The 26599-nt window shown below is 39.3% G+C and overlaps 2 protein-coding genes across 5 annotated transcripts; both read right to left on the bottom strand.

Moving 5' to 3' along the window:
- Positions 1–1431: 1431 nt before the first annotated feature.
- On the bottom strand, positions 1432–15914 carry ssuh2.1 (ssu-2 homolog, tandem duplicate 1). 4 transcript variants are annotated; one of them, XM_042088550.1, is made up of 15 exons: positions 15816–15914; positions 9787–9882; positions 9368–9449; positions 8809–8938; positions 8164–8224; positions 7077–7201; positions 6719–6781; positions 6412–6503; positions 5551–5643; positions 5338–5446; positions 4242–4349; positions 3804–3860; positions 2368–2414; positions 1979–2056; positions 1432–1757 (listed from the first exon to the last, which is right to left on the bottom strand). In XM_042088550.1, exons 1-15 carry the CDS (start codon positions 15835–15837, stop codon positions 1649–1651), a joined length of 1272 nt encoding a protein of 423 aa, XP_041944484.1. In that variant the 5' UTR covers positions 15838–15914; the 3' UTR covers positions 1432–1648. The 4 variants fall into 4 exon arrangements, 3 of the variants coding, with proteins under 3 accessions (XP_041944484.1, XP_041944485.1, XP_041944486.1); XM_042088551.1 differs by lacking the exon at positions 3804–3860; XR_006031090.1 differs by lacking the exon at positions 1432–1757 and having other exon boundaries at positions 2005–2056; positions 2368–3860.
- A 1259-nt stretch (positions 15915–17173) lies between these two features.
- ssuh2.2 (ssu-2 homolog, tandem duplicate 2) lies at positions 17174–26559 on the bottom strand. The gene is made up of 13 exons (XM_042089423.1): positions 26419–26559; positions 26074–26117; positions 25906–25980; positions 25656–25719; positions 24766–24895; positions 23752–23812; positions 22565–22686; positions 22193–22255; positions 19958–20043; positions 19643–19735; positions 19259–19364; positions 18772–18879; positions 17174–17776 (listed from the first exon to the last, which is right to left on the bottom strand). The coding sequence occupies exons 1-13, from the start codon at positions 26442–26444 to the stop codon at positions 17636–17638; spliced, it is 1119 nt and encodes a 372-aa protein (XP_041945357.1). The 5' UTR covers positions 26445–26559; the 3' UTR covers positions 17174–17635.
- Between the last annotated feature and the right edge of the window lie 40 nt (positions 26560–26599).

Here is a 26599-nt window from a genome sequence, read left to right as displayed (position 1 = left end):
ATCAATTGGCAAAGTCCATTGCAAGCATTCCATGATGACTTTCAAGTAGGGGTGCAAAACAAACACACAAAAGACCCCTCAGAGACAAAAATAAAAACTTATAGAGTGGTCTGAGCATGAATAAACTAAATAGCTTCAAACTGTCAAGTAGAAATAGTTGTACCAAAGATTTGGCCTCACCTATGCTGTCAGCATGTGTCAGTGAAGCAACCATGCACAGAAGTCTTGTGCATTAAAACTGGTCCCCATTGGAATTTTTTGTTTTGTGAGTTAACCCTATATTTATAAACAGCCATCCAGCCTACACAAAGCAAATGTTAACACACTAGATCTTGATATTTTTGTAGTGAAACATGGAGAACAAAACCTTTTATTTTTCTCCGATCAATTTTTTTTTGTAAATAGTATAATCAAAGAGTCAAGTGTATGATAACACAGTAACACACTTTTAAAGGGTGCCTCACAGAATATTTTTTTTAAACAAAATTTCCCCAATTGTACACACTTGTCTTCTCCTCGGATGCGCTGTCCACCATTCTAATACTGTACATCATCTTAAGAAGGCTCTTAACATCTACCATTCAAGGATAGACTATTTATTAGTGTAATTTAATTAGTTTTTGTGTTTCATTCAGTTGGTATTCAAATTGAGTATTCTGTATGTATTGAAGAAACAATTTGTTTAAGAAAAAACCCTGTGTGTGTGTGTGTGTGCGCGAGTGTGTGTGTCTGTGTGGGTTAGAAGAATGGCATCCATGGCAGGAGAATGTTTTTTAAAACTGTGCCATGAAGATATATGTATGTATGTATGTACATATTTGTCCTGACTGTTGTTCTGACCTTTTTGTAAGATTTACATGAGTTCGATGTTTGAAACAATAAAAGCACACAGGAATCTACAACTGAATGGTCTTCTTTTGTACATGTATTAACCAGCAATGCAATATATGAGGAATATATAGATATATGTGAAACCTACAAGTGTATGGTGTGCTTTGTACCCACCTATTTAACAAGCTGTACAGTATACAGTTTCAGCCTATGTGCTTCCTGGGAACCAAACCTGTGATCTTAGTAATATTAGAACTTTGCATCACCAGTTCAGCTTTACTTGTTTACTTATGTCCCATAAGATTTCACATATTAAATACAACTTTAAATAGTTACTTAAAGGCACCCTTAACAGCTTTTTGACCTTAACATAACATTTCCAAAATCATTTTGATAGCACATAACCTCATAACATGACAAACGGCACTTCTGCCATTGTCTGAGTGGTCTTCTAGGCGATTACCGACCTTTCTAGTTTCGGGTAGGAGTTTGGTTAGTTTGTTTGGTGTAATTATAATGCACATTGTTTTCACTGCTTTAAATCACTGTTTTAAATAACATAAAGTAATATAATTTATCATCACATTTTAGGCAGCAGGAACAGCCTTTTTATCAGAAATAGTTTCTTGTAGAAGCATCTAGATGGCACCAGGTTGCCTCCTATCCGAGCTAACCTGCCGACATGACAAAACATAGCATGGGAAAGGATGAAGTGTGTCTATCACTTAGGCAAAACTGGTGGAAGAGAGAACTTTTATATTGATGGTGAAAAGATCCTTGTATTATAGAGAAACTGGTGAAGAGCTTAGGCATGTAGTTAGAATCCACCTTGAGCAGGATGTCTGTCATGTTTGAGAGCACCTGGCTCCGCCTGCAGGCCAAGGCCATGGTTGTGGACTGACTGGAACCAGTCATGTTTGTGTGTTCTAGAATCATACACAGGAGACACAAAACTATACTGTTTAGCATTCATGTTTATTTCAGGTTCAGTAAACAAATACTTGACAGATTTATGATAAAGTTTGCTTAATGTGCAAAAACTATAACAAGTATAGGATAGTTAAGGTTGTAGGTAAATGGTTATGATCTCCACACAGTAACAAGATCATGCAATGAATGCACACGACCATGTTTTTTTTTAAGTCACCTGGAGAACATCATCTTGTGAGTAGATATGAAATGTAGGCCTCTAAGCTTGAGCTTTTTCAATGATGCTTTGATGCTCCTGAAAAATACATATTTAGATACCAAATGGGCATCACAAATGTAGATAGACCTTAGATATAAACATACAGCTCGACAAGAGCATTTAAAAGAGTAATCCTATTTCAATATGTTACTGTTTATAGGGTGTAAAGAATACAAAAGTAAACCGGTTTCTCAAAGTGATATAGCTTGTGATATGACTGTCCTTACATACATGTAAATACAGTACACGGATAGTATTTGTGAGAAGTTATACAGTTATCATACAGTTTCATTTCTCTTCACATTGTCTATGAGTAGTCCTACTAAATCTCCCATTTGAATAATTACTTGAGTATTCCTGCAGTTGTCGCGTATTTCTGCAGTTGAAGCGACAACTTCAGATGAAAAACAAAAGGCAATTTTAAATACAAAAGGCACACAGGTACAATATAACAGCTGCATGTATTATTGTGTAAGGTAGTATTCATTGTTATGCTAATGTTCACAGCTGATGCTTTGGATAAAAGCGTCAGCTAAACATACATATCTGTAAATATATAAAACCATTTCCATAAAAGTTGGGATGCTGTATAAAATGTAAATAAAAACAGAATATGATCTTCATATCTCGTAAACTCATGAAAAATAGCAAGCAACACAGTGATAAACGTGCACCTGTCCCAACATTTTTGGAAGGTGTTGTGGGCATCAAATTCAAAATTAACATATACTCTCCAACAACTGATACGTGTTGATTGATACGTGCACTATGCAATATTCTCAATTAAATTGAGTTTACATGATTTGCAAATTATAGCATTCTGATTTTTAATAGCATTCTAAATGGAAGTTCAGGAGGAACGTGATGAAATTTGCCACGCCTACAGCGTCAGTTATTCCTGCCTGCCGGTTCAAGTGGCAGCATGTGGTTTCAACCCACCACCTCCCCTCACGCCTCCCATCTTCCTTGGTTAGGAATAACATAGGGGTGTACGCATGGATCCTGCTTGACTCCTGCTAGCGCAGTAGATTCCTTCACGATCACTGCAAAGCCCTCATGACCCTGGCTACAGACCTTGCCAAACACACTTTTTATTTGCTTCTCTTTTTGCCAATTTAGAACTTGAACACTATTTTACACAGCATCTCAACTTTTTTGGAAACGGGCTTGTAAACAACCTGGTGTTCCGATTCTCTTTGGGATGGAGTGGTAAGGCAAAGTGTTAGGGGTACATGGGGCACACTTACAAACTCACAACAAAGGATTACAAGAGATTTGGAACTGGTCCTTGGTCCCATTTACACTCTCCACATTACAATCCCTTCCAATCACATGAACATACATTTAGAGTTAATGGATCACACAAACATGTAGCTAATATTTCCATTATAATCAGTGGTTAACGTGGAATTTGGCAGGTGTGGCAACCCTAAAATCCAATGTCGGTGCAACGGGGAAAAATGACTCACCGTTGGACAACATATTGAGTATCATGGTGTAGCAATATTTTTGGACGAGAATTGCTAGCTTCTTGGTCACCTCTGTACACGCGAAAAATTAACTCACCATTTATTTTATCAATATCATGCCTCGCTATATCGTTGGTATGAAAGAATATATTTATTATTATCTGAGGTGGCGGGACTGCGTTCCTCTCCGCCCCCCCCACACACACACACACACACACACACACTTTAACCCCTGATTATAATATTGTACAAGCAGAAGGGTATTTAGGTATGAAAACTTTGTTTTCATTTCCATAGACAAAGTACTCATAGACCTTCCCATGGTAGTTGTAAAAGGCTTGGGTGACGGGAACCAACTCTATGGTCTGCCTCTGCGGAGAGATTGATACAAGTGTTCATTTACCAACTAATTCACACTGCTCTGTGTTCTTAAACCCATGAAGATGCTGACTAAACGTCAGAGCTTCAACATGCTGCCAGTAGGCTACTGGACATTACGACTTATAGTAGCAATGTCATAAAAGCTCACTTGTAATCAGTGCTGAAGTATGCAGATGGGTCCTTTTAACACTTTAAACAAGTAAGCTTACAGAAACACCAATAAAGCCACAAAGAAGAGGTTAACATTATATCTGCGTCTAGAGATTCAAAACTCCTCCATTTCTTCACCATCTGCACAAATGAGCCCCAGCACCACCTTTGACAGGTAAATTCCTCCTCAGACAGAAGGTGATTTGTTAAGAGCTGCTTACCTGCTGCAGGATGCGACGACTGGAAGAGAACTTGGCGATGTGCTCCTCGATCCCTTTCTTAGAGATAGCACAGATCTCCTGGTCTGGGAAGCCCACAATGGGATAGACCTGAAAGCATCATCACACGGAAAGCAGACACAGACGTCACTAACCACAAACCAAACTAACTTTGACTAGATATATTCTATGTCAGTTACAAGTAGGGCTGCAACAATTAAACAATTTATTGATTAGTTGTCGACAATTAAATTAATTGGGAACTATTTTGGCAATCATTAGTCATTTTTAAGGAAACAACCATAACATTATCTCATTTTCTCTCATTACTCTTAAATATTTTCTGCTTTACTTACTCGTCTATGACTAAATATATTTGGTGTGTCGATTAAACAAGAGTTAGTTCTTTTTTTATAACACAAATTGAACTTAAAAGTGCTCTAAGCGATGTCGCTTCTGTTGACGTTCAAACAAAACAGAGAGCTAGCTCGCCCCTCCCTCCCTTGCAACTGAAACTCTCCTGAACGCATACCTCGCTGGTGATTGGCTAAAACAGTTTGTTTTGTTTCATGGTCCAGGCTGTTTTTGTTGCCATTTTTGGAGTCTGGGCTGTCCACAGAGACCACATTTTTTTACAGTGTAGGGGACAGGCAGCTAGCGGATGGTGAGGAGATGTTTGCTGTATGTGACAAAAAATGTTTTAGCTTAGAAAACACATAACATCGCTTAGAGAAGTGCTTCTTAAACTGTGGGTCGCCAAAAATATTGGAGAACTGCGAAATGATTTGCAGTCTGGATTAAAGAAATGTTTCTAAAGGTTTTTAGTCAAAGGCTGACATTGACATTATGCCTTTGGTGATGACATAGCCTACCTATGAGGGAAGACATTTTCTGCCTCTGCTTCTAATACAACATTTCAAAACCAAATTCCGCCGGTTAGAGAGAAGGGGGTCGCGAGACTTTCTGGGGGGTCACCAGACAAAAAGTTTAATAACCACTGGCTTAGAGCACCTTTAAATAATATGGTCATATGAAGTTCTGGCACTTTGTATGACATATGCTTTTTAATAAAGTCACACAAGGAAGAATGACAAAGTACCAAAAGGTTTTCATCCTCAAAAAAGGCATCACCGGACACACTCTCAAGCTTCTCCATTGGAAACTCAGGCACCTTGTCAGGAGGAATGTATGCCATTATATTGTTCTTCCTGGGGAAAGACATTGTAGTTATAATTGGAGAACCTAAGTCACTTAAGCCCGATTAGTGAGATAGTATGTGTGTGGTAGGTATGAACATCACAAAGAGCCTCACCATACAATAGTCAGCTGGAGGAAGTGTAAAAGGTTCCTTTGTCCTTCGCAGGATGGGCACACTTTAATACCACGACCGTGACAGCAAATACATCTAAAACAGAAAAATGTTTGACATACATACACACAAATCAATTCACTTCTAATTCCTGCTGATGTGATGTGCTTTTTCTTAGGAGTCTGTGAATATGAGTGAAAGTAATTATTAAGAAGCAGCAGACAAAAGGGACTGTTACTGAAACTAACACAGCTGTGATCTGGTGGAAGACATTAGCCAAACGTGCTTGCTATTGTACATCAAAACAAAAGACCAATATACATTAGAGATAAATCATAACCTATATGGGAACCTAAGGGGGGTTATTCCAAGTAGATGGTTACGTGATAAAGCTGGATAAGTTAAGCTAGAGAAAGTGGTAATCCTCCTAAGAGTGTATGCTTGTTCTGTTTAGTGTATGAGAATCTCTGATAGAGAATGAAAATCCAGGCTCTTCTATTACCAGGTTTACCGCTACCTCCAGCTTAACTTACCCAGGTTTACCACTTAACTACCTACTTGGAATACCCCCCAGGTCTTAGCTTTTCTTTGTTTTCGTTCACTTCTTCAAAAGACAAGTGCAAAGCAACAAAAAAGCAGATGCTGTTAGCATTTGTGAGGGGTAGTGTAAGCAAACTACCAAACAACCAGGTGATAAATGTTAACAATTCATCTTAATGATCAATACAGGTCAATACAGTAATACAGTTGTCGAAAAACAATAACATGGAAAATGCTTTTCAACCAGACTAAGATAATTGATTTGACCAGTTACATGTGCTGAAATGTGCTTTTTTAGGCTGTTCAACGGACTGATGATCATACCTTCTGACTCCACGGCCATGGCAGAGAGTGCATCTCCTTCGGTTCTTGCCAACACCTCTGTGACCATGGCCGAAACAATGTACACAGCGCACCTGAAGAACAAACACACTACCAATGACCCACTTTGGGTTTTGGCCAAACCCAAAGCTCTGCTTTAAGTAAACTGCCCCCATTTTATTTATGGATCCCAAACCCCATTGGACTCTTTCCAGGACTCAATGGAGGAGCAAAGCTAGAAAAGACAGACACTTAAATGCTAGAGAGAGATGAAAAGAGAGATGAAAAGAAAAAATGAAATCATTCTCACATGTCCTCGGGAGAAACAACGGGAGCAGCGCACACTCCCCATGCTCTGACATTGATGGCATGGCTGAAATCAGATGAAAGACTGAATATGTAAGACCAAGACTAAAGACCAAAACCATTACCAAAATCCTAATTTGAGTCGAATTTTGTCGTTTTGTCGTTTTCAGAAACCTAAAACCCGAGATGCTTTATTAAGACATCTAATGATCATCTTGATTTTCCATGTTCATATTGTGCCATATAATATCCACCACTCCAACAACATCAATGTGTTCACGTTAAGAATTAAGACACCAAGGATTAAAATGTTAAAAAAGTTCAGTCATTGAAAAAGACTGAAAGAAGAGCTAGATTCGTACCTTAACCAAACAGGAGTGTGGTACCCGGACTTGCATTGTGACGTCAGTGTATTTCTGAGGATACGGCACGGGAACCTCCCATGGCGGTGGGCTCCTGCCATTTTCTGGCCCGTCCACAAACTGGCCTGTGTGAAAGACCCTGGTCACTTATTTTCTCCCATTCCTATCTGAAGAAGACTATGCAGTCACCAGACTCTCCTAGTTATTCCAATAGCAAGACCAAGAAGTGGAACACACATACATGTATCTGTTTCCCTCCTCCTACGCAGGCGAATTCAGACACATTTTTTAAAGTATATTTTTTGGGCCTTTTGCCTTTATTTGCGACAGGATAGTGAAGATAGACAGGAAGTGAGTGGGAGAGAGAGAGATGGGGTGGGATCGAGACATGACCAGGTCAGATTCGAACCTGGGTCCCCGTGGGCACTACATGGTATAGGCGTTGTAGCCTGTTGCGCCACAGCGCCCCCTCAGACACATTTCTAAGAACACAGTTCTACTAACTACGAACTGGAGAGGCTACCCTTAGAACTACACAGTTCCAAGGGCTTTTTTTTGTTTGCATTCGCACACAGTAGGAACTCTGAGATGACTTAACGCACGTTAGTAGTTCAATTATTACATGAACATAAAATAATGAACGGACAGCATTGCTATTTAGCATTGCTATTTACTAGCTACTGAGGTTTATTGACAAACTAGAAGTTCACGGTATCAGGAAGCATTAAAAAAAATGAATCCTTATTCTTTCCATTTGTCCAGACACTAGAAGGCATTTGTCACGTGACAGTAGTCAGCCTCTGCAGCCTTCTTGTGCAGTTTTTATGTTAGGCAAATTTAAACAGACGCTGAATTATTTTTATAGAGATTTTTAAAAATGGCGCTTCTACTGCCTTGGCCAAGTTGGCATGTACATCAGTCAATGTTCCTATGCTCAGTGAAGAAACCCTACCCCAAGATAGGAGCTCAAATAGTTATAGGAACTCCGGTTAAAAAGTCCCTACAGTGCAAAAGGGCCTGATAACATATAGAAACTTTAGAATCATGGAATAATTCTATCTTCTCTCTCAGCATGGATAAACAGTACCTCTATATGGCTCTGATGCCCAGTTGCTCGATCTTAACTCTGTGTATGTCTCCAAACGGTACTGAAATAGAAACAAAAGTGTAACATGACCAGCAGTCCAAAGGCATGCCTCGAGACACAAAGGCATGAGGCAACCCTATGAAAGCCAAGCAAAGCATCTCTATTCAAATCTACAGAAAAGCCTGTACGGGGTGGATATATACACATGGTGATTGCATGGTGATATGGTGTTATACTTCTGTGGAACTGCAATACTTTTGTGACAGCAATAGCAATATTTATTCATTTTTTGTTTTGTTTCAGTTTTAAAGATTGCCAAGCAATAAGCCAAGCAAAGCATCTCTATTCAAATCTACAGAAAAGCCTGTACGGGGTGGATATATACACATGGTGATTGCATGGTGATATGTTGTTATACTTCTGTGGAACTGCAAAACTTTTGTGATAGCAATAGCAATATTTATTCATTTTTTGTTTTGTTTCAGTTTTAAAGATTACAAGTAAACTGAAAGTAAAAATAACAAATATCCCAATATATCAAGGAGTAGAAATATATTTGCATTAGATGTCAAGGTGTCCGTCAACTTGTACATCAACTGCAAACACCGCAAACTCTACATTTTGTAAAAAAGATGTCACATCTACCCGGTATACTGTAATAGGCTTGAGGTCCTTGAAGACCAGGTTTTTGGCGGGCTTGCTGCTGTAGCTCCACTTCTTCTCCACATACTTCAGGAGAGCCTCACGGGCCACGTCCTCTGATACTGTTGGCTCCCTTCAGAAATACAACAAGCTATAATTCTGTCAGTAATCAGTGATTCTGTTGCATTTCTGTTGAAAGCCTGATCAAGCTTTAAACAGAAATGCAACAGAATCACTGATTTTTTTTCAGTCAGGAGTGGGACAAGCCATGTACAAAAAATAAGATTGTAAAAATATTCTTTTTTTAATCCAATAGAGGTATGAAGGACCAGCGTTTCTATGTTGTTCCTTAGAGTTAAGTACAGTACAACTAGTAGAGCAAGCTGCTAGGCTTGATCCTCAGTTTGCACACATACTGATGTTTATCCAGTAGTGTACTGTAGTGTACTTATTGATAACAGTGTGCACTAAATATAAAAGGGAACAGAAGTACAGTATATGAGACACCTGGCCAGTGTCAGACATTTTCTGAGGGACAGAGACTTTGCAAGAGACACCGTACCTCACATTGGGGACATGAGCATTCTGATTGCTGTCTGGTGGAGCGTACGGAGGTGGAGCATGGTAATTCTCATCAGGATCCCCTATAAAGAAGGCAAAGAAGATTTTAAAAAAACTCAAATTCAAAATTGATAACCTCTATATTTTCATGAATTAGGTAAAGCTAAACATTTCTAAAAGGAGAGGGGGGAGTACTGATACAGAAATATTTAGTTAGGCTACACTCAACTATTACTGACAAATATCAGGATAATGAGGGTTCATGTAGAATGGGCCTATGACATCTAACAGTAGTTAATGCAGTTTTTACTCTACTCTACTCCTATCTCTATCTCTATGCTCTCTTACTCTCAAATTGCACTTCTGTGTCATATGATAATGAATCAGCTATCCATCATAAAACAGCTGTAAGTGCCTTACCTCCTCCTTTGGAGCCCTCGTAACCTGAAACACAGTCCAGCCAGCCAGGTGGGGGCGCTGATGGGCCTTCCTCAGGAATTTTAGGGCCAATCTCCACTGTGTGAAAAAGGAAAACCTGTCAACAGGAATGTGTGTGGAATATGATACAACGAGACCAAAAAAGCCGAGTGGCCAAATGAAACCCAGTAAATGAGCCAATAGCGTGCTACTCAAACTCCTGTTAATTTGAATGGGCCAGAGGGGAAACCTATAAATACTACCCATACGGAGCGTATTATGCAACGCACACAATGCTGTGAGCTGGGCATAAAAATACCCAGTGCAAAGGGGTTCCTGTCAGCTGAGATTTCTCGACAGATTAAGAGCTTTATAAAGACAGAAGAATGTAGGAACATAAACAGCATAATTAAGAAACACAATACAAGCAGATCAATGCTGCTTTGAGCAGATTAGAGTGCAACCATCACAACGTGGTTACCAGTAACACTAGACATAAACAACATGCTGGCCTCCTCAAAACTAAACTGAGGTCTAGAAAAGACCATGACTTTCCCAAGGGGGTCCTCATATCTGAGGGGATTAACAATACTTATTAGCCAATAAAAATGCAGGGGTACTTTTAAAGGACACTGTCATTTGATCTTCTCCAGAGTGACTTTCAATTAACTAACTACTGGAGCAGCGCCCCCTGGAGCAAGTTGGGGTTAAGTGCCTTGCTCAGGTACATAATGGTGGCAAGCCCTGGGATTGAACTCACAACCTCCTGGTGTTCCATCTGGATACTGTGCAAAAATTCACCTGAAGTGTTCAGTGCTGCAATGTACTATTTGCGTCTATTAGTACATAGCATGGTTATGCTTTCTTTATGAGATTTTACTTTTTCTGCTAACACTGTTAGATGACATTCTATCTATTAATGACAGTAATGCCTGTCTGTGTGTGTGTGTGTGTGTGTGTGTGTGTGTGTGTGTGTGTGTGTGTGTGTGTGTGTGTGTGTGTGTGTGTGTGTGTGTGTGTGTGTGTGTGTGTGTGTGTGTGTGTGTGTCTGTTATTTGCATCTTGAACTGTTATTCAATTAGGCTAAACATAGACTGAACTCAAAACAGCTGTTAGGCCTATGTGATTTTGATCTAGGCTATAAAAAAAATGTCAAATGCAGCCATGCTTAAATTCAGCTTACTTCATGTTTATTATAATATAATATAATAATATTCAATATCCTTCATTGAATGCTTAGCTGGAATTATGTTTTTCCCTATACATTTTTTAAAGCCCACGTACCTGCGGGTACGTAATTAGGCTACGGGTTTTCTAATAGCATGTTTTGCATGGGCACTGCACTAGCTTTTTAGAAGACATGTGAAGACCAATGATGTTATGACCTGGTGAAGTTGTTATGGTTATGGGATTTGGCAGACGCTTTTGTCCAAAGCGACATACAAATAACAACAATACAATAGTTAAATTAACAGTAAACGGTTTAAAAAGTTAGTAAGACAACATTAAGGAGAATAGCAATAATGAACAACAATGTCAATTTAATAAATAGCCTAAAAACCCAAATATTATAATATATATAAAATTCTTTATTTCAGACCCACGGTGATCCATATCACAGTAAAAAAAAAAACAGTAGAAAAACACACAGGGTAAAAAAAACAAAGAAGCCTCCCACAATATTCAATGTCTATCATACAGACATTTTCGCCAATGGTTCCACAGTCTGGAAGAAAATCTGACAGGATTAGCCAACACAGCAATTAAGTCATTTTCTGACACAGATACCCTACACATAAATCTATACATCATATTACGTAAAACAGCAGAGCACTGACAAATAACTGCATTCCACTGGAGCTTCTTGGAGCTCTCAACAGGAGCCTCATGCTGTCATTATACGCCACTGTGAGTTTTCTAATGCTGCCTTGCTTATACTTAAATATGTAATCTCACTGCACACACTGAGTGCAGTGCCAGAGAGATAGAAGTCAGTGAAGGTTGACTGTCTGTCTTCTTTACTTCTGATAATCATGATTTTACTCTTTTTAGCATTGTATTTTATATCAAAATCAATACCATACTGTGTGCATATTCTCAGTAGCTGTTGGAGACCAGCAGTATATGGTATATTATAAAACCTGTGTAGCATATAGCCACCAGAGGACACAGTTTCTTACTGGCAAGTTTAAATTATGTTCAGCTGTAATATTATCCAGACCACAGGCCTCATTATCCCTTAACTTCAATATTGCTTCATAGACTTCAGCAGAAGTGACAATAACATCATCATTAAACTCTATATTATCCACTACAAACAGATTACTTTTTACACAGTTTAGCAGACCATAACGCATAAGAAACACTTAATAAACTAAGTGCATGTTGTATCATTCATTATGTCACTGTGTTGGTCTTGAAAGTCTACATTCAGCAACCTTGCACTTGACTGGCAAAAAAGAAGAGTTTTCTGCACATCCTGCAACTATAAGAAACTATACACCTGTAAAGCAGGTATCCTCTTACACTAAGGCCTTTTCCACAGTGGTCTGTGATTCTATGCTGCTGCGCCTGGCCAGATAATACCCTTTGTCACCGTGCCACCAAAGTCGAATCACATAAAGACTTCCTCAGGGACAGCTTTGTAGGCCAGGACCATATACTGTATATATACAGTACATGGCCATTATATACACATAGCATATATATATATATATATATATATATATATATCATATGATTAACCTCATTAGCAGTGTCTATCATCTATCACCATCAGCTAAGCTCAGCCCAAAATAAGCCTTTTGTAATTAAATGACATATGATCATTGTCACTAATTACTATTAGTAATATATCAATGGTTACTTAAGTATAAGTATAAGTATAAGTATAAGTATATATACTTTTTTGATTCCGTGAGGGAAATTTGGTCTCTGCATTTATCCCAATCCGTGAATTAGTGAAACACACACAGCACACAGTGTACACACAGTGAGGTGAAGCACACACTAATCCCGGCGCAGTGAGCTGCCTGCATCAACAGCGGCGCTCGGGGAGCAGTGAGGGGTTAGGTGCCTTGCTCAAGGGCACTTCAGCCGTGCCTACTGGTCGGGGTTCGAACCGGCAACCCTCCGTGCTAACCAGTAGGCCACGGCTGCCACTATTTGTTTTTTTGAACATAGCTAATCTTTAATTCATGTTTTGTTAATATGAAAACTAATTTCCGTTGTTGATATTTAAATACCTTAAAGATAAACATGACCAAAACATGACCAAAGCAGAGAAGTGCACATTGCAGAAAGAACAAAACTGCCAGCCTGCAGCAGCAACTATTTGTTTTGGTGGTTTGTCCAATCCAGACTTTGTGGCACTGCACAGCAACAATAGTGGGAGAATGAAAATAAAATTCAAGACCCAGGAGAGAAAAGTCCCTCATAAATTTGCTACAGCTCTTTAGCCACATGTTGCACAATTGCCGCCAAAGACCTGGGCAAAGAACTAACATACTAAGGTGGGGTGTCCTCAGTGAAATAAAACATATGCACACAGATACAGTAAAAAGGGAGTGTTTGGGTTGAGCTTGTATGGCCAGTCTTTAGTTGCATGCTAAGAAAATGCCACTGAACTATGTGCACATGTTGCAGGGCTGACACAACTGAAATGATGTCTTAACAGCACATAATATGATATTTGCTTAAGAGGTTGGAGTTGAGTAAGACCTGAAGAAACCTCTAAACCTCTCACTTTTGACCTCTAACACATGAGTTCATTCTCATGAATCCACTGGCTGTAGAAGCACATGTTCTGTGATCTCAAAATGTCATTCATAGGCCATACTTATTAAACATTTGATTGGTGTAAGAGCGAGTGGAGCCAATCAAATGAATGAATCTCACTCTCAATGTGTGAGAGTTGGCAGCTCTGGTAAGTATAGTATAAGTATATATATATACTCTTTTGATCCTGTGAGGGAAAGTTGGTCTCTGCATTTATCCCAATGGTAATACTATGAACATCAAATTTTCACTCAACCTCAGATCTGAGGTCTGTTTTTTTTTTAAATTTTTTTTTTAGAAAACCTTGTATACATAACAGGGAGGAATCCCATTCTACAATAAAAAAAAATAAAATAAAAACTATTCTACAATAGCCCTGCGCCGACATCCATACTACATCACATAGGTACATTCAGGGCTCGAATTATCTTTTTGTCTTTAAGGGGGTCTCTCTATCTCATAAAAAGTTGGCACACCCCGCGCATAGCCTAACAAGGCGATACAATGAAATAGCCTATAGGCGCAAGTGGCGCTTTTGCGCAGTACAGTATGCGCACGGTAGGCCTAGGCTTTCCCTTGACACACGCACACAACAGACATAGATTTTTCATAGAAATTGATTACTTTTAATTAATTTCAACATATTATTGATTATAATAGTCCATATCTCATTTCAATTTCACAATACAAAGAAATAGACTAAACGATTTAGTCTGTGCCATTCTCAATTTCACAACGTAACTCATTTAAACCAGACCACCGTCTCAGATAGGCTATCCTTAGTGTCAAACACAATAATACATGTAGTGTAACTTATACACAGGGGAAAAAGCACTAACTGGCAGAAATGAATAAAGCCAGCCAAACTATGTTCTAGTAGGCTATGTGTTGAACCGTGGAAAATGAATAGACGAACAATTTTGGAGTTTGCGCTGAGATATTGTCGCGTAGCCATTAAATATTCCGACATCAGAGATATAAAAAATATATCTGGGAACTTTCCGGAGCTCTGAATGGCAGAGGATAGCTAGATCATCAGACAACACAATCATTGTAGGCTGCATTATGGGCCATAATTTATGGCTTTGTCAATCAACATAGAATAGGTGAAGCGCAAGTTCAACAGCAAACAGGACTTTTCAGCACGTATCAAACCACGTAGGCTAGCCCAATGAACGCCTATGCAAATAGACAAAACACTCACATCAAAGCAGGGTGACTTCTTCAGATTTGCGAGTGCTGTCAAATCGATACGGTTTGCTCATAGTCTAGTGATGTGGTGGTGAAGTGTCATGCTGCGTTCAAGAGCGTAGTGTAGGTATACGTCCCGTAGTAGCCTATATTTTAATTTAACGTCTTTAATGGTAAGAGATTGCACAGGGATGGACAATGAGCGGTTGTTTAATATTAAATTACAATGCCAGACACCTTCAGATATGAGAGACCCCCTCAGGTTTTTGACTTTGTTGCTTTCATGGGAGCCAGTCCTCACTCTATGGGAGCTCGGCTCCCTCTGGCCCCCACGTAATTCGAGCCCTGGGTACATTATTTTGATGGTCAGAGTAGGCCTACAGTAATTCCCACTATTCCTAGATGCAAGAGACTATCACTGCTGGGGAGGGGTATAGGCTATTTGGGGCCTACAACATTAGGGTATACTCACACACTGTATGTTAATAATCAACAAGTGGAATCTCTGACTTTCCCGAGATCCTCCTCCCGTGCTCCTGATCCACTGTTTACATCTAGATCGAACCACGAACCTGATAACTTTTTAAGCGCAGCTAAAGGACCAAGATGATTCACTGAATTGAAAAACTAACAAACATATGAAAAACAAACAAACATACGAACGGCACCCAAGTCATAAGCTATCAATTTGAATCAATGTGTGGTGTAAGTCATCTTACCTGTAACTCCACATACAGATAGGCTACTGTAAGTTATGCCTGATATTATGCTAACACAGTGCTCCGGCAAAGCATGTATCGCTACCGAAATAGCATATTATCTAAATAATTTAGTCTGTTTCAGACTAAAACATAAACTAGGCCTACCAAATAACTTTGCAAAGGTAGCCTATATTTGAAACATTACCCTGAGGACTTTCTGTAGGCTAGCCCATGTTTGATTGGCTTCAAAATGCAGTGGTATCCCACACATCACCTTGTAGCTGGCAATAGCAGCCTAAACACACAGTCAAATGACAATAACTAACCCTAGCCTAATTCATGCAGTGAAATATTGTAACTTACCAAAACCTTCTTTTTCGTCCATAATTTATCTGCCAAATTGAACTCTCGTTCGGGTTCTGTTGCAAAGCTGTAAACTTCCACCTCACACCAAAACACACCCTCTTACGTCAAAACTATACCCTCTTACGACCACACCCCTCTCGCAGAGCACACTGCAGACCAGAGAACAGAATGCTTTAGCTTCACTGACGCATCTAAACACATGATTGAGTAGCCTAGGCTTTAAAGCACGCAAGTAATTTCTAGAGAATATATCCGTAGAAGACACAGCAACACCAACCGAATACACACACACACAAACCTAATGGGGAACTTAAATTAAGCGAAGGAGCAGTTCTTCGACAGCCTAAGCCAGGGGTGTCAAACTCATATTAGATAGTGGGCCAGATTTGTTGGAATGAGACCTCGTGAGGGCCGTCATGTCATGGTCATTATCATTTTTCTGCATGGGTACGAGTGTTGTTTGATATACTCCTTTTCCATATCCACTTATAAGCAAACTAGTACAAATCATGTGCTAACGCTATTTCTCTCTTGAAATAACCTACTTCCGTCAGTTCTTTCAGCCTCTTCCTTCCTGAGGATGGTTTGTAGTGCTAGGTTTAATCAAGATATCATAGAGATATTGCTTTTTACACATTGTTGAAGACTATATATTTTTTAAGTTCCCCTTCCTACCCAGAACATCTGGGGGCTGTATGAAACCTGCTGACGGGCCTGATCTGGCCCCTGGGCCTATGTTTGACACCCCTGGCCTAAGCCAAGGCATACGTGAAGAAAACGAAAAAACCTTGTTATTTGTTTCTGTAAGGGAACATGAACATGCAACAAACTAGGCTCTTGTCAGGGCGCACCCTTTTTTCTCACTGAATGCAATGTCTGTCCTTTTGTCTCACTCGAAAGGAGCTGGGACCACACTAAGTTTTTGAGCTTTGCTACGACCTAGCGTCTATTTCTTGAATGTTTTCAGGTCTGTAAAGCTTTTTACACGGGACAGTAGGCCTAGGCTAAAATGGGCCGATTTAAGACAGGCCAACGTTTTTGACATTTTGTTTGGTGCAGGAGATGCCAACTGTTGCACTTTGTGCTACTGGCAATTCAATATGATGATATGGGAAGTGCCTTACACAGTCAATAGTCCCCGTTTTGATAAACTATAACTGCAGTTATGGGACAAAAAAGTAGGTCTGGCTACAAAGTAGGCCTAGTAGAGAAATATTTTCATGACCAAAATATTCCATTTCTACAGTAAAGTGCAGTGCTGGGAGTTTTTTCCATGTCCAAAATATCCCATTTCCTGCATATGAACTGTAATTAATTCCTCCAAAACTGCCGTTTTGATACTCAGAAAACTGCAGTTTAGACACTTATTAAGTGAAAATTTATTAAAAGAAATTAAGTTGCACTTAAGAAGAAAACTAGAGAGCACGGGTATTACCTAATAGCCCCATAATTGCATCCTTGAAATGTTTCAGTGCTGAAATACACCCTCTTTACAACTCATTTACACAGCGGGTTTGATATAAACAAAGCATAAAAACATTTGTTTTAATCACAACACATTTTATACTTTGTATATCACATTGCACTTTTCTGCTTATTTTTGCACTTCTGGTTAAATGCAAACTGCATTTTGTTGTCTTTGTACTTGTACTCTCCACAATGACAATAAAAGTTGAATCTACTAATCTAAAAACAACATTTTCATCACTATTCTGTAAGCTATGTCTAAACATTTGACTAATGCACCAGAGCCTAATGAGTAGCCTATACATCGCTGTGTTAAGTTCATTATCATATATAAGGATTCTTTCTGTTTTTCATGAGATGGAACAGCAGCATTTGGCTGGGTAGTCCTTGGCGTAGACATTGTGTTCGGCCCCGTACACAAAGTAGATGTGAGTTTTGTCCCTCCAAGTGAAGTGCACTCTGGTCACAGGAATCAACTCAATAGTCTGCCTCTGGTCGTGCAAGCATTGAAGTGTGGGGGGAAAGTACACATTTACAGACATATCCTATTACAAACATTTACATTTACAGACAAGCATATTTTAAATGCTTAACATACAAGTACAGACACAATAGAGGGTAACATTTTATTTTACGGGGTCCTTGTTCCAGAGTATCTACATAATGAAATACAGTGTAACAACCTATGTAATATGTAATATCATGTTGTCCATACATAATGTATTTTTGCGTACCTGCAGATCATTAGTACATGTGTACTAAGAAGTGAAGGTTGTTACACTGTACTTCATTGTGTAGATACACTGGAACAAGGACCCCATAAAATAAAGTGTTACCCAATAGAGTTTAATTAGTTAGTCAGTCAGTTTGCAGTTCTCGGGTTTAGCTCAGGTCAGGTTGTTTCATGGCTTATGCTCACACCTACTTGCTCTCATACTGCAATGCTTCTAAAGGGTATCACAGGCTATCAATGCACAGTAGGGGACTGGCTATAGGGTTTTGAGCTTCAATTTCTAGTTGGAAAATGAGGCAACCATAGGCAGACACATACATATGTGTGCTCATAGGCTATTGGTGAGATGAGGGTAAGCAAAGTACAGTAACTTGCCCTTAGAGGATGTGTATAGAAAAAAATATAAGGTCTCTGGTGTTTTAGGACTGGTAACTTTTCAGAATAACACATATGTTATCATACTGTATATTTAGGAAGGAATTGTCCATAAATATTAATAATAATTCATGAGATCTTCCTCATACATTCATGTGTTAACCTGAGAACAAGCAACTGTCACATGTTGTGTGTGTCACATGTCACAACTGTCACATGTTGTGTGTAAACTGTGATTATTCCAGTTGTTCATTCACCCTATGACAGTTGAATGAGTAGTGAGAGGCAGGGGCTTAAAAAAGTTAACCTGCAACAAATACTCAGACTGTGGACTGAACTTCCACCCATCCTGTAGGTAAGGTGTCACAGGTGTTTTACCTGTTGGAGGATGCGGCAGGTGGTGGAGAACTGCATGTGATGTTCCTGCACGGCTTGTTTAGATGCAGCATTCACGGCCCCATCTGGGAAACTTTCCACTGGGTACACCTGTCATTATCAAAAACATAAAACCATTTTTCAGAATTTATATTGTATTGAAATCTGAAAACATAGAAATACTCCAGAACACATGCACATTAAAATGATGGAACATGAAAAAACAACAGTGTTGGCCTCTTTTTTAATCACTCTTCATTCATGTGCTGTAAAGAAATGAATTAATGTATTTCTTAGCACCAAGATTCAAAATCCCTTTGCACAGCCCTTCTTCCTCCAGGTGCTGATGGTGTGCAGTATAACTATTGAAAAGTCAAAAAGTAGTATACATCGCACACTGGAGGGTATACCCTACTTATATAGGGTATACTACTTTTTGTATTTCTTAGCACATTTGTTTGTTTTTACATGCTAGCAGTATCCCTCTCACCCGCTGGTTCATGTCAGTGAAGAGCATCTCCCCCGCTGCCTCCTGCAGAAGGTCCAGGGGAAATCCAGAACGCTTGTCGACTACATGCACGTTGCTATGGTTCCTCCTACAGACACAAGGAAACACACATGCTGCAGAAACACTACTGACAACAACTTCTTCGTTTTAGAAAACAATCGGTTTTCTCAAGGAGGCTTTCTCTCACTCCACTCTGACCCTACAAATTCCAAACGCAAAGGAGCAAGAATTCCAGCAGAATTCTTTGGAGACATTTTAGCTAGGTGGTCCGTGCGTTTCTTTTTTATTGGTTAAGTGGTCCTTCATCTGAAAAAGTTTGAGAAACACTGATTTAGAGCATAACCACCAGAGGAACTGTAACTCTACCATTTGATGGTAAGCTTAAGGAAGCACAGGAGTTGGCCTTTGCCTTGACAGTTGGGACACTGCAGAGAACCAGCACCTGAGCATGCATTACACCTGTGAACGAACAATAAAAATGGATTCAGGGACAATTCATGAAAATATAATTAAAAGAAATTACTACATGGAGTATTACAAAACACAAACAAACTTAATTGTAAACGTGCGCTATATGTTGAATCCCACGTTTTTAGTACTTTTAGCTCAACGTATATAAACAAAATGACAAATGAAACACTGGAACTGTGCTGTGCTGTGGGAGGGAATAATGTCACCTACCGGATTCGTCCAGATCCACTGCAGCTGCGGCACCTGGTGTCAGAGTGGTGGTCCCTGCCTGATCCAGTGCATACACTGCACTGAATCTGAGGCAAGAACATCAGATTTACATTTCTCAAAAAAGAAAACTCAAATAAAATTCAATTTAATTTCACTTATAGAGCGCCAAAACATTACACGTCTCTTGGTGCTTTACAGAATGTTTGACAATCAGAGAAAAGAAAAGAGGGCCCATGGGTAACAGTGGCAAGGAAAAACTCCACGACTCAAGGGCTTGACCCATCTATCTAGTGTCAGTTACAGAACAGTAAGGTCTGTATACATGATAAATGCAAAAGTTAGTCAGATGTAGAGAATAGAACATGGTGTTTAAAGCCACCTGAGGTGTATGTTACAAGAGGTGGGATGGTTACATATCCGGTATGATAATGCATGAATCCAATTTAGTGTCAGAAAGTTCAAATAGTCCAGTGTAAAACAAAACCCCAAACTCGCTTCTCAAGATTAATGTATTGTGACTTTAGTTACAAAATATGACCGCCGCTCAGTCCTGCACATTCTCTTCGCAAAAATAAATCACTCTTGTCAATTTGTCTCCATCTCTTACTCCATCCCCTACTCTTGCAACTTTTGTGTATGTAATTAATGAGTGTGTTTTCATCAGAATTCCACGAAACTTGGCATGCATTCAGAGGGTGTCATAATGATTCTGGGCAGTTTTTAACATGTCAGCCAAAGATACCTGCGATTACTAGGGGTGGGTCGACACACTGTACACTGTAAAATCATGATGATGACCATGTTGTTTGAGTGTCAATTAACACTGCCGACTCAACCATCACTCCCATAGAATAAAGAATAAAAGTCCTTCCTCAATCACAGTACTGTTTGCTGCTTGTAGACGCTGTCTGACTAGATCATTCACGCTAATAATTAATTATGGAAAATGCACGCAAGAGACCCCGTTCTCAGGTGTGGGAACATTTCAGTCTGGAGAGTCCCAAAAGTGGTATTTGGTATACGTGATCAAAGTTTGTCTTATTCCAACAACACATCTTCAATGCTTCACCATCTCTGTGTGAAACACCCACTAACTGTGGCAGATGAACTTCAGAGGCCCAGTCTGTACCAACTGAAGGTAAAATTTCTTTAACCATATTATTCAGTTAAAGTTATTAATGATGATAATTACACTAAATAAGTGAAACTCTCTTAATAAAAGACTAATTACATAGTTACCATTCTGAAAAGGTTTGGACTGACCCCAAACAAACAATTTTGATTGAACATATTAGGCTATTGCCTATTATAGGCTACCTACCTGAACTCCATGGGGTGTAGGCCATATATTTTGTATAGTAGGCCTACACCGTGAACATGCACTGTGTGTACACAGTGTGTGTGAACTCCATTTATGAAAAGCTGACATGTTACTTTAGCTCACTTGGTTAAACACTGCTTGTGGGTTCTGCTAATGTGGTCATTGTATTGTGTATTTTCAGGACGGAAGAAAGAGCTTGATGACGCCCTCCTGGTCCAGCCTTTCTCTATTGTGGAAGATGAGGGTTTCAGAGCTTTAGTGAAGAAGTTGGATCTCACCTACATTCTACCATCCAGGAAAACTCTAAAGGCAATGATGAGTGAGAAGTATGTATGCAGTAGAGAAAGAAAAGGCATTTGCACAATTACACAACATCCCTGCTGTCTGTCTAACTGCTGATATGTGGACATCTCTTACGATGGACTCATATTTGGGAGTCACCTGCCATTACATAGATGCCAATACAAATCTGAGTTCAGTTCTTTTGGGAGTGGCAACATTTCCAAAAGCCCACACCGCTGACAACATCAAAGAGGCTTTGTCACACCTCATTACTGACTGGGGCCTCAGTGGATTGGTGACTACAATTGTGACTGACAATGCGGCCAATATGGTAGCAGCCACTGAAAAGCTGGGGCTATGCCATCTGCCTTGCTTTGCCCATACTCTCAACCTCATCGTCAAGAAGGCAGTTGTGGAACATGAGGTATTGACAGATATTCGAACCAGAGCAAGGAGAGTGGCAACTTATTTTAGAAGTAGTGCAAAGGCCAACGATAAACTTATCCTTGCACAAGAAAGGATGGGTAGGCAGCCCCTGAAGCTTGTGCAGGAAGTTGAAAGCAGATGGAATAGTTACACAACTACTAGCCTCCTAAATCACACGTTGCAAAAACAATGTACAAGTCACTCACCTGTCCTGATGTAACACATTTGTTACAGGGGGATTTTCCCAAAGACAAACATTGATTGCAGCCCTAAAATAGAATTGCATTTCTTATGAAACACACCCTTCACCATCCTTAACAGATTCATGTGCTTAAGGCTATCAGTGCAAATACAGTAAGTTTGCAGAAGATTATTATGCATAGGTCATACATTTCCTAAAGAAGTTTACCTGGACAGAAAAAGACTGAATATACTTTGTTAATCATACTATGCAGAAATAACATACATGCATGCGTAGATTATAGAAATGTATGCTGTTGTACATACAATTTTTTTTTCCTTCATGTACAAATTTACTTTCCACTTTACTTATATCTGATATTTTGAGGACTCTTTACCTTGACAGAGGATGAATGGGGGATACGAACATCCCTCTGACAGTCCTGAAACATGGCTGGAATGGGCACAGAAACATCCCACGGTCCTGCTGCCACACCATTGAAGCCGTCCAGCACCTGACCTGAGAGCAGCAGAGGCAAACAAACATTCCCAAACAAACATGGCACAACACACTCAAGGCTTCAATCATTTATGTACTATTTATAAACTACTTGACAAAAGTTGACAGACAATTAGATTACAACCCCAAATCAGAAAAAGTTGAGAAATTGTGTAAAATGAGAATAAAAACAGAATGTAATGATCTGCAAATTATATTTAGTTGCAAAAATGACAGCATATCAAATGTTGAAAAATGACAAATTTGACTTTCATGGAAATATACAAGTTTGTTCATTTTGAATTTCATACCAGCAACATGTTTCAAAAAAAGTTGGGATGAGGGTAACAACATGCTAGAAAAGTTGTGTAATGATAAAGAAAACAAAGGGATGATTGTTTCACAACAAATTAGGGTAACTGGCAACACGATAGGTATGAAAAAGGGGAACAGGAACCCAAGAACAGAGTATCTTCATTCATTACTGTGTAAACCTGTGTGCACAAATGATGAAACAATTTAATTTTAACGCTTCTTAACATGAAATTGTGAAGTATGTAATACAACTATATTGAATGACCATGGTCTTTTGGACCTCAAATGGCACTGTATCAAAACAAGACCTGTTTCTGTAAAGAAAATCATTGTATGGGCTCAGGAAAACATCTGATAACCATTGTCTATGTGTGTTTGTTGTTGGCATCAAATTCGAAATGAACATATATTTTCCATGAAATAGTCCAAATTTTCATTTTCAACATTTGATATGTTGTCTATGTCCTTTTTGCTGCTAAATATGGGTTTACAAGACTTGAATATTATAACATTGTTTTTATTTTCATTTTACACAATGTCCCAACTTTTTCTGTTTTGGGGTTGTAATTCTATATCGATTTAAATTCCCTCAGTAATTGATAATGATCATGTTTATATAAAAAATATATAAAATAACTTTTTAAAACTGTTCACTGTTAATTTAACTATTGTATTGTTTATTTGTATAAGTCGCTTTGGAAGTGTCTGCTAAATCCTATAACATAATTGGGCTGAACGGCATTGTGAAATGGAACCAGACTGATCATTTACCGTGGTATGGCTCACTGGCCCATTCAGTAGATCTGGATTCTGTAAAGGTGTCTAGGCGATACTGTTGGGGAAAGAGGTAGACTTAGTGTAAAACCTCTGGCAACCCTAGTAGGCAGTAGGGCTATGCTTTCGATATTGAAATATCAATATATTGGTAAAAAGTATTGCAATATACATATCATGATATATTGTGATGTATTGCATCGTGACTCATGTATTATAATGTAAATCGTATAGTGAGCAGGGCTGTAGTGGAGACTAAATGCAAGTGAACACAGTTTACCCACCTCTGACATTACAGAATTATACTTTATACACCTCTTATTAGAGTTTATCCAACTCTCTCTTTTAACATTAAAAAATCACAGGGTATTATTGACTCTCACAATATGTACACTCATCAACACTCTAGGGACCATTTAATACCACTGGTATTGTTATAAACATTGGACAATAACCTCCACTTTCATCAAACATGTTCTGAACGTTTTTCGAACGTCAACGATACCGCATGGCACAGTCCACCTTACCGGGATCACAGAATTCATAGTTTAGCCCACTCTTATTTTACCACTACACCCCTGATAGTGAGGTCCTTGCAAATACACAGCTCTAGTAGGCAGCCACTCTGGGACGGGCACTACCCCCACAATGGGCACAGATCTGGGATATCAGTGTGTTTTCTCTGACACAGACAAAGACTAAGCATAAACAAAGCCAGCAAGTCAACGCCTACCTATTTGTCTTCCCCTAAAAAATCTCTCCTACGGCTATTCCCTGTAATTTCAGCCAAAGGCATCCTCCTGAAAGCCTTGCCTACAGAACGTGTGTGGGCTGGTTTCATGCTTTCAAACACTATTATGGTCTCACTCTAATCATTTCCACCCACACCGGCCTAAAGGTCACCATGGTATTCTCCAGGCTGACATGCACAAGCAATGTGTGACTATAGGAGATTGAAGTCCCAGATACTCCAGAATGGCATAAGCATCAGCATTCCCATGGCGTACCCACCCTGTAAGTGTTGAGGGAGTGCAGGTCGGAGAAGACCATCTCCTTGGCTGGCTTGCCGCTGTAGCAGCACCTGGAGGCCACATACTCAACCAGCGCCTCTCTGGCCAGCTCCTCACTAATGGATGGAATCCTGGTCAAAACAATGAGAGCAGCACCACTCAGTGGAGAGACTGAAGTAACTCGGATATAACTAGCTTTAAGTAGCAAATAAATATTTCTGACTGTTTGTTTAAATATAATTTAGAAATGTTATAAGGACAGTGCAGTGACTTTTTTTTGTTAAAAAAATAATGCATTTTCCCTTTTTTTAACTATTTTTTCATTGTCTTTGCCTCGGTATTGTTCCACAATGTAGGAAGTAGTCAAAATAAAGAAAAGCCTACAAATGTGTGTGTGTGTGTGTGTGTGTGTCCAAACTATACATTCACTTGGTTCTCTTTCTAAGAATGTGTACAATCAATCAATGAGAGATTTTGTATCTTAAGAGACTCGAAGCAGAGATGGCCAGGAGGCCAGAGTTCTTCCTATTTCACAACTCGCAAAAAGAGATTCAAATAGCAGATTAGCCTGGTTAACACGATCACTTCTCAATTCTCAGATTGAATCATGAATTTGTTAACAAGTTCGTCTGGGTTCTCCCAGGCTAACAGCAGATGCAAAGCAGGTCATATTTTCCTGCATCCTATTTCCATATGGTCCCTGACACAACAGCCTGTAGGCTATAGCCTTCATCTGCACTTTCACACTTTGTTCATCTGCTTGTGTAAGAATTATTAAAATTAGTGCTTATAGTTCACTTAACTTACTGTATCTGTATTAATGTTACTCTAGTATAAGTGTCTTTGGATACATGTATGTCCAAAGAATAAATGGGAAATATTCAAACTTACTCCCAGTGGGGTGCCTGGGGTTGGCTGGGCCGTGGAGAATTGTCAGCATATGGCGGTGGCAGGTCTGAAAAAACAGCATCCCACTGGCTTTTCATCCCCACTCAATACACAACCACAATTTTCATCATCAATGTTTTTAGCCTCTGTTTTGCATGAAATTAACCTATATAGAATTACTGGCTGGAATTTAAATTGTGCAAGGTATGACAATGCGATCATGATAACGTTTGACTCCTACATTAGGCTATACCTTTGCCAACTCCTGCATCATTTTCAGGAAACGTGTTGACGTCTTCGGCAGGAGGCGCTGAAGCTCCAGACAAATCTTTTTTTGGAAGATAATATAAAGAAAAAGTTGAAATGGGATGCATAGACAATGTAACTTTCTACGCGAGTATATACCGGTAGGCCTACTTACTTTCTTTCAAGTGCCCCCGTGCTCTCTCTGGTTCATCTTGATCACTGTCATAGAAACATTTATCAAATAGCTTAGGCTACCTAATTCTTGCACCACAAACGTTCAACAGTAGACCTACATTTATACAATTAGGCACTTTAATAAAACGGTTACAGAAAGTAGTAGCCTACGTCTAGCCTAGGCCTACAGTTTAACAAATTTAAATCTAACGTTTTCAAAAGCAAATCTTAGAGTGATACACAAAGAACGTCAAAAACTAGACCTAGGCATAAGCCTAGACTAGATCAAATAATGTGCTGGAATTTATAGCGTCAACCTCCTACTCGGCTTTTGTATCTGGCTCACCTTAGCAAGCAACGTGTATCATCCATTGAGGCGACTTCTTGGATGGTTGTAGTTGGATCAAAGCGACGTAGCCTATCTTTTCCGTTCACTTTTCATTTCCTCACTTTTCTAAGAAAACGAAACCATAGGGCTGAATGCGTCATATAAAGGGCCCTGCCTTACTGCTCTTTATTATTTTTTT

This window comes from Alosa sapidissima, chromosome 4, assembly GCF_018492685.1.
Source record: "Alosa sapidissima isolate fAloSap1 chromosome 4, fAloSap1.pri, whole genome shotgun sequence".
NCBI classification, from domain to species: Eukaryota; Metazoa; Chordata; class Actinopteri; order Clupeiformes; family Clupeidae; genus Alosa; species Alosa sapidissima.
The sequence above is the reverse complement of the archived record's forward strand: the minus strand, read 5'-3'. Positions and strand labels throughout refer to the sequence as shown.